This window comes from Populus trichocarpa, chromosome 14 (assembly GCF_000002775.5).
Source record: "Populus trichocarpa isolate Nisqually-1 chromosome 14, P.trichocarpa_v4.1, whole genome shotgun sequence".
NCBI classification, from domain to species: domain Eukaryota; kingdom Viridiplantae; phylum Streptophyta; class Magnoliopsida; order Malpighiales; family Salicaceae; genus Populus; species Populus trichocarpa.
In genome coordinates this window covers 1,194,981-1,204,360 of record NC_037298.2, presented here as the reverse complement: position 1 = coordinate 1,204,360, position 9,380 = coordinate 1,194,981, and the positions used below count along the sequence as shown (strand labels likewise).

The 9,380-nt window shown below is 38.1% G+C and overlaps 1 protein-coding gene across 1 annotated transcript; it reads left to right on the top strand.

Annotated features, from left to right (window-relative positions):
• The first annotated feature begins 5,160 nt into the window (after nucleotides 1-5,160).
• Nucleotides 5,161-9,094, top strand: LOC18104808 (uncharacterized). Its single transcript, XM_024585161.2, has 4 exons — nucleotides 5,161-5,424; nucleotides 5,537-6,667; nucleotides 7,734-7,817; nucleotides 7,910-9,094. The coding sequence occupies exons 1-4, from the start codon at nucleotides 5,386-5,388 to the stop codon at nucleotides 9,041-9,043; spliced, it is 2,388 nt and encodes a 795-aa protein (XP_024440929.1). The 5' UTR covers nucleotides 5,161-5,385; the 3' UTR covers nucleotides 9,044-9,094.
• Nucleotides 9,095-9,380: the final 286 nt, after the last annotated feature.

Here is a 9,380-nt window from a genome sequence, read left to right as displayed (position 1 = left end):
TTTACCTTTTGTAAGTGCACTTCCTCAATTTATGCTCGAGTTCTCTGTGCGTTCTGTAGACTGACGCTGTTGCAGAAATGCAAGCAACATATCAAATGTAGAGGCAGACCTAGTATCGGGCTTCTCGAATATTTGATCCTGTCCATGGCCATGTCAATGCATACGCCGTGACAGTGGATGATGTGCAAACAGTTACTGGACCAACACAGAACTGGGAGCACTAAAGCCCATTTAGGTAGATAATTTCTGTATGGACTCCCCAGCCTGGGCGATTGCTTTACCGTGTTGTCGGGGCACAAGCCTTGATGGTCCCTATCTTTTGCTTCATGCCTCGTGGTATTGTTGTCATCAATTTGGTGAACAACCGCACTAAACCTGGTTTTAAATGGGGTTTTATTTTGAATTTTTTTCCCCAAAACAATGTTGTTTTGGTTTTAAAAAATTAGGTTGCCTAATCAACTGCCGACCCAAGAATTGACCCAATCAGTTTGTGATCTGGATCTGAATCTTGTAACTATGATTTTAGGGTTCTCCAAAATATACAACAAATTTCTTTTAAACCATCTGTTTGTGTTGCTCCAAACTGTTGATTAATGTGACATGGGAGAAGGAAGTACTTGATCTTGAGCTTGAGAAGAATAAAAAGAAGGATTAGGGATTTTTAAGCTCGAGGAAAATGAAATTGAAAACTAATTAGTCTCTTTGAAGCTCGAGTAATCAGAGTCGCCCATAGTGCTTAAGCTAGGTAAAATATACAACAATGTGTTGTTAGGGTTGTGAGATTGCCAGATAAAAGGCAAGATTTTTGTGCTCTTTTTTTCTATTTTTGTGGATTATTTGTCAATATGCATAGTTTATCAAGATTTCCCTTTTTTCCAAGAAAACATTTCAGCCTTGAACAGCCTGAAAAGTTCCAAGTAGATGCCAAATTAGCAGGTTAGTAGTTCTCCACAACAGAAACGTATCTTAAAGGTGCCATAATCTGTTATGGAGAGTATTAATGCTTTATGGATGCCATGATTCAGCATATGGAGTCGTGAAAATGGTGCTTGGAGGAGGTTCTCTCCACCTTGTGCCATGCCCAGAATGCTACACGTTAGACAGTTCTTTCCACCATCTTAGTTGGAAGAATCAGATATGATGGTCACGAATTTACATGGAACCATCATTCATTGCTTGTAAAGAAATATTTCTAGTGTCGGTACTACAACTATTTGTAGGCATTAAACATGTTTACTCTCCTCTGAGACAAAATCATGGAGCCTAGGCCTATTATCAGTGTAGCATTCAGCATTCTCAAGAATCTGAACTACCTCTCTTTTTATTTGATATTGATATATGAAAAAACCAAATCTTTGTTCCTTTAGATACTTTCAACATTTGACTCAAGAAATTGGTAGAAAGAAAACATTCAAACTTTTATTCAAAAAGTTACAGAAGCAAACTATGTCTACCATTTCTACAGAGTCTAAATGTAGCTGCATTGCCTTTGCTTTAGATAGATTAAAATCCGTATGCCTGCTTTTTAGTCTCTCCAAGCTTCTGTTCTCAGATTTGTTAGTTATGGAGTTAGTATGTAATTGAAGCTATAAGTTGAAGAATGTGAAGGGACCACATATATAATGCTTCTGTTTTGCAGGGACCATGTCCCATGTTCACCCTGCGGTCCCTCACTTCCTTTTGCAGCCCACTTGAGATCATGTTACAGTAACCATTATCATAACTTGGAAGTGAAAGAAATCAGGGGAAATTGCATGCTAATGGTTAACATTTTAACTCTGTACATATGGCATCCATCACTTCAGTCTTGCATAGTTTTCAGCTGGCAAATCACTGAGAATGAGTCGTTTGTGCGATTATGGTGAAAAGGGGAAGTTTTCCTAATTAGAAGAAACTAAACCCTCACCAAAGTTGCAGTTGGTTTAGTGACCATCAACATTTGATGCTAAGCTTCTCTCCTGTCAGTGTTTTATGTTTTGCACTTTTGCATGCATTTATGGTTAAATCAGTTTTCTAACGAGAATGCGACCGTGAGAGTAGCAATGGAGAAGTTAATGAAGGAACTCAAACGAAAATGTACATTCTGGACGACATGGTGAAGAACCCGTATAGAAAATCAGGAAACTTTGTTGTAATTAATCTGAGTACTTTAACTGTTTTGTAACATCTAGGAATCTGCAAAAACTTATCTTGTTGCTTATGCAATCCCTTTAGAGGATCTAGAGAGTGAAAATAGTGAGATTCAAAAGCAAAGCAGAGCTGTTATGTGAGTTCAGGTCTAAAATGCTGAGTGATAGGACCACTTGCTCTATGAACTAGGTGCATGGAAGAGAAAATGATGTTTAATTTACGCGTTACTTGAGGTCCATGAACTGCTCGGGAAGATGAAGGTAATTGAAAATTTGAAATTTCTCATTTGTATGGGTTTTGTGGGGTGAAGAAGTGTAGAGAGTATGTCTCATCCTCTCCTCAAGGCTGGCGAGGACCACTTGGTTTATGATGTGGGAACCACTTGGAGAGCATAGAAGAGAAAACAAAGCAAAATCTATGGATTGTTTTATGCTCATTAACGGCTGAGAATAGAGAATTCTTTTGATATTTAATGGGTTAGATTGACAATTGCTATTATTTTGGGTTTTGTGGGGTGGAGAAATGTAGATGCTGCCTCCTCCACTGGGCTCCGAATAATAAAATTTGTCTCTCATCCTGACATCTTACAGCATGGTGGTCATAGGATCAGTTTCGTCCTCGTATAAGATATGTGGAATGCCTTTATGCCTTTCAGAAGGATGTACATGAATAACATCTTGTAACTATTGATCTTCCATTCTCAAGCTCATAAACAGATGCAGCAAAGTACAATCTCTGTCAGAGCTGCCAGTGAAACAAAGCTAGAATAATGTCCATTGAGGTTAAGAAAAAGAGAGAGTGGTACTTCACAGTGACCGAGCTCAGAGTCACTGCTTGGAGACCTAGATGCTGCCATTAATGACCTCCCTGCCTGTCTCTCCTGCAAATTCTCACAGCAAGAGCCCATGGAGAAGATCGCAGGCCTTTGACATAAAAGGTTTGGCCCAAGGCAGCTTGATGGACTGTGTAATATTCCTGAATGGCTGCATCAAGACTGATACTACCAAAGGTGTGAAAATTCAATACCATGCAGCACGAATGATCAGCAAACAGACGGAAGCCTCGTGGCTCAAAAACGTCAAGCATCAGCGCAAGCATGCCTATGAGAGTTGCAATTACAAGCAGCAAAAATATGATGAAATGATGAGAATTACGATAAGAGAAAAGGGTAATTTTTTATATCTGAGGCAAGTATGAGCTTTTATCAAACACATATGTATATAGCAAAGTTATTAAAACCCGGCCCATCTCATGACCAGCTTAAAGCCCTGGATAGAATTGATTAACTTTATTTGAACTAATAAATTTAAAATAATATTATTTTAAAATTTAAAAAAATTTAAAAAAGGTTATTTGCAAAAAAATATAAAAATAAAATCAAACTAGATTTTAATTGAATCGACTGAGACATGCAGTAAGTTAACATTGATGCATGCACAACTTTATATCACAATATATTTAAGTGTATGATAACAACGAATTCTTTGTTAAACTTGCGTGCCTGTTTCTTGAAGTTTTTAGTGTCAATATCTATGCAAGGGAGTCACTTAGGCCTGCAACTTTTCAGGGCTGTCCACCATGAGAGAGGAACCAACCATCACAGAATCAAAGAGAATGGAATCTCAAGCTATTACATGCTGAAGCAGAGATGCTGCGATTTGTGACTTAATTTTAAAGTGGTGATCTCAGTATCTTTGATATACTTTTTCGGCCACTTGTTTTCTGCAGGTGTGTGGAATGGAACTCCTGAGACAATAATGGAGACCATTATGTTTATTTTATTAAACAAGAGAATGTAGTCCCATGCACGCAGAGTTTGATCAATTCCTGAAATATTTTCAGTTATTTTTTTCTTATATTATTCAAGTGGGTGAACATGTGAGGTTAGCACCACTAGTCATGTTAAAATTACGAGAAAATATATATAATTAAGAAATAATCATGAATTACAATTACATTACAAATTAAAAAAAAATTACTACTGTTAATTTGTAGATTTATAACTAGGTTTTTTTATGATTCATTAAGTTGTTTTTTAAAATTTTGATCATTGAATTTTTTTTCTTTATGTTTGTAGTTAAATTAGAATGTATCCATTGACACAGTTTATTGGTTCTTTTAATATGAGCATTATGGTGTATAATGATTTTAAAAAGTGTTTTTCATTTTAAAATGAAATAAAATATTTTTTTATTTTTTTATTTATAAGATCAGCATATTACAATTATTAAAAAAATAAAAAAAAATATTAATGAGATATTTTATTGCACTCTCAACTAGGCAGCAAGGGTAAGCACCCTATAGTTACATACACCCATCAAACTTGCAAGTTCCACATGAAGCCAGATTTGAGTTTGGTAGGCTAGCCCCTGCGTCCATCGCTTCATGGCCCAAGCTAGTCTTGGACCAAGTCTGCTATGATTAAGCTAAACCAGGTGGCGTGGATAAACTTGTCTGTTGCCTCCACCCATAAAAGACAAATAAATGTTTGTTGTGAATCTTGAACAGCGGTTCACCAATTCCCTCCCTCTCTTGCAGAAGCCCATGTCCCCATATTTGTATCGTGTGATTGTAAGAAAAAATTAATAATAGCATTCAACTAACTTTCTCGACTTGTCGTTTTGTAATGACAGATAGAGAGGAGGTATAATTTTTCTTTTAGATTTTTTTTTATTTTTAATATCAGCATGTAAAAATTATAAAAAAAATATATTCTTTTAAACAAAAAAAAATTAATTTAAAAATTGAATTAAGAGATTGACAATTGAAACGTTGGTGGGCAGTGGGCAGTGGGCAGTGGGCACTAGCACTCCGTTATATATACACATATTAATAAATAGATAGATGAGAGGTAATTTTGAGGGGTGTAATTTAACTGTTTAGATTTTAAATTTGTTTTTTAGAAATTATTAGTTCAAGTTTTATAGATTTCAGAGCTATTTGAGGCTTACATGGTCATTAACTTCAGAATCCATGAGATTAATTAAAATACACATATATTGACTTGAATATTCATATTAATAATAATAAAAAAACACTAGAGTTTGCCAAGAAAATATTGCTAGAATCTCTGCATGTGTGACCACAGACAGTGAGCCAGGCCTGAAAAAATCATTAAACCATCCCATACCGTCGTCCACGCCACCTATATAACAATCTTCAAGAATTTGGTACCATAGAAACCTAACACAGCAAACAAGTTTGCGAGACAGTGAAGATTGACTCTTGGGTAGAACTTAGAATCTTGTCTAGAAAATGAGCTGGTGGTGGGCAGGAGCTATTGGAGCTGCCAAGGTAATTAAGATTAAACCAACCCCATCTACAAATCTTCAGCACTTTAATATTTGAACTTGATATTTATGTTTTAACTTAACATTAATTTCATCTGTTGGCAAATGTTTTGCAGAAGCAATCTGAAAATGGAGACGCATCACGAGGACACCAGAGCGTGGCTTTAGTGGTAGGAGTAACTGGCATTGTTGGCAACAGCTTGGCTGAAATCCTACCACTCTCCGACACGCCTGGTGGTCCGTGGAAAGTCTACGGAGTGGCTCGTCGTCCACGGCCAAACTGGAACCTAGACCACCCAGTTGAATACATCCAATGTGACATCTCTAACACGGCCGACACTCAAGCAAAACTCGCCCAGCTAACTGATGTTACTCACATCTTTTATGTCACATGGGCCCTCCGATTCACGGAGGCCGAGAACATCGAAGCTAATAACCTCATGTTCCGCAATGTCCTTCAGGCTGTTATCCCCAACGCCCCCAATCTCAAACATGTTTGCCTCCAAACTGGTCTTAAACACTATGTTGGTCCATTCGAGTTGGTAGGTAAGATCGAACCACATGACACTCCTTACACAGAAGATCTGCCCAGATTAAAGGCACCCAACTTTTACTACGATTTAGAAGATATTTTAGCTGAGGAAGTGGCAACGAAAGAGGGAGTGACTTGGTCTGTGCACAGGCCGCATACAATTTTCGGGTTTTCTCCATATAGTTTGATGAACATGATGGGCACTCTCTCTGTTTACGCAGCTATATGTAAACATGAAGGGATGCCTTTACTATTCCCCGGGACTGAATCTGTTTGGAATGCTTATTCCATCGCCTCTGATGCAGATCTGATTGCTGAGCAGGAAATTTGGGCAGCTGTGGATCCTAATGCACAAAATGAAGCGTTTAACATCCACAATGGAGATGTTTTTAAGTGGAAGCATTTGTGGAAGGTTTTGGCTGAACAGTTTGGGATAGAAAAATATGGGTTGCCTGAGAGTGGGAAGACAGTGAGCTTGACGGAGTTGATGAAGGATAAAGGAGCAGTGTGGGACAAAATTGTGAAGGACAATCAGCTGTTGCCTAACAAGTTGGAGGAGGTCGGGGTGTGGTGGTTTGCCGATTTTGTGTTGGGTGCAGAGTCCATTATTTCGTGTATGAATAAGAGCAAGGAGCATGGGTTTCTAGGGTTTAGAAATTCCAAGAATTCCTTGATTTCGTGGGTGGATAAGTTGAAGGCTCACAAGATCGTGCCTTGAGTTTGGTGGATTTAGGTTTGCTGGTCTTTTTGCTGCTGTCATGTTGTTTTAAAAAATAATTTGGAGGATTGGAGGATTTTCTTATTGTTGATGATTTCTATTAAAGCATATCTGAATTCTGAAGAAAAAATATTTGCTGGAGGTCTATTTCTCTTTGTTCTTAATTTTATTAGAAAAAACTCCGACTGGGCTGGAATTAATATTAGTTAACAACTTGTCTTGGCTGCCTCCCTTCGAGGTCAGGGTCCAGAGCCCACAAGACAGGTAACTTAAAGTTACAACTCTTCCTACAATACAATGCGAGTCGAATTAAAAAAAAAAGAATAAAAAAGCATGTATCAAGAAATATAATTATTTGATATTTTCTATTTTAAATTAAATTATGTAAAAATTATTTTAATATGACTCAATCAACCATAGCTAAATTGTTCCCCCTAGTTAACCAAAAAAGTCTGAAGATATGTTAAATCAAATAAAAAATTGAGACAAAAACTCGATTAATTATACCAATTTTGTATGCCATGGGTTACTAAGTGCATGCAACAAAACCCACTGAGTCATAAAATGCACAAGTTGATGGTGTTGTTGGTGCAGTCATCAGGGACTAACTTGATACCAATTCGATAGATGGAGGGTGTATTTGTAGATTACAATTTTTTGTTTGCCTGATTTTGTATTATGGAAAGGTAGAAAATTGGTATTTTTGCTTCTAATCATCCGAGTCAGCAGAGTGTCGTGCACAAGTTGTCGAATGAAAGTTTGGTTGATATGATATAGAAAACAAAAGGAAAAAAATTACAATCAAAGGGATTTTTTTAACAGTAAAAACTCATTTCCTTTAGTTTTTTTTTTTTAATTTAACAAGCTCAATCAAATTACATACTAATCCTCTAAATTAATGTTAAATTTAATTAAAATTAAAAATCGAATCACGTTTCTTATCATTACTTTTGTCGGATAATCCCGACAGGCAGGCTTTACTAGAAAACTCTATCTAGTTGTCACGTATGTCATGGCTCGCGTCACATAGCTCTTGTTTTCACGCGAGAACCAATTTTAATAGGGCGATTCTGAATCAAAACATATCCAGAAGCAGCAGCAAGTTAACATGAGCTGGTGGTGGTCTGGTGCTATTGGCGCTGCCAAGGTAAGAATGGAACAGTCCTCTCCCTAGCTATGATACATCCACGCCCATGTTAATAAATAAAACTCATTTGTTGTATTTGATTCAATCCGCAGAAAAGATCCGAAGAAGATGAAGCACCACGAGGTTACCAAAGCGTGGCCCTGATTTTAGGAGTTACGGGGATTGTCGGCAACAGTTTGGCGGAGATTCTCCCACTCTCCGACACACCTGGTGGCCCATGGAAAGTTTACGGCGTGGCCCGACGTTCACGCCCCAACTGGAACGAGGATCATCCGGTGGAGTACATCCAGTGCGACATCTCCGATACCGCCGAAACCCAATCGAAGCTTTCTAAGCTGGCTGATGTGACCCACATCTTCTATGTTACCTGGGCCAGTAAACCCACAGAGGAGGAGAACTGCGAGATTAATGGTCTCATGTTCCGTAACGTCCTCCAGGCCGTTATACCAAACGCTCCCAATCTCCGCCATGTCTGCCTCCAAACAGGAGGGAAACAATATGTGGGTCCTTTTGAGCTGTATGGCAAGATTGAAGCTCATGATCCACCTTTCACGGAAGATCTGCCCAGATTAAATGCTCCCAACTTTTATTACACTTTAGAAGATGTTATGTTCGAGGAAGTGGCAAAGAAAGAAGGAGTGACTTGGTCCGTTCACCGGCCTGATGTTATCTTTGGGTTTTCGCCTTATAGCTTGATGAATTTGATTGTCACTATTTCTGTTTACGCTGCAATATGCAAGCACGAGGGAGCTCCTTTAATCTTTCGTGGAACAAAAGAGGCTTGGAATGGTTACGCAATTGCTTCTGATGCAGATCTGATTGCAGAGCATGAAATTTGGGCGTGTGTGGATCCTAATGCACAAAATGAAGCTTTTAATATCCACAACGGAGATCTGTTCAAATGGAAGCATTTGTGGAGGATTTTAGCAGAAGAATATGGGATCGAAGAACATGGATTTGAAGAGGGGGAGAGTAGTATAACATTCACCGAGGCGATGAAAGATAAGGAACCAGTGTGGGAGGAAATTGTGAAGAAGAATCAGCTACTGCCAAACAAGCTGGAGCAAGTTGGAGGATGGTGGTTTGCAGATTTGATATTCGGTGGTCCGGGTATCGTCACGAATTTGAACAAGACCAAGGAACATGGATTTTTGGGATTTCGAAATTCCAAGAAATCTTTTGTTTCGTGGTTAGACAAGATGAAAGATTACAAGGTTGTGCCTTGATACGGGTGGTGTTATATCTGTTTTTGAGAATAAACTTGGAGATTGGAGGCATTTTGTTCTGTATCAAGGATTGTAATCACATTGTCGTCCTGATTCGGAATTGATAAAAAAACCCTGCTGTATTAGGTTGTCGAATCAACTCGCCGGCATTGAATAAACATGTGTCTGTTATTTTATTTTATTTTTTTCTGTCTTGTAAATGATTCTATCGGGTTTATTCGAGTTGATTGGATTATTAAAATTCAACCCGGGATCAAGTTTTGAGTCATGGTTAAATTGCCAGACCGCATTGGCAACTATGTTTGTAATCGAGTCAAATTGCATTTGGAGCTGGTCT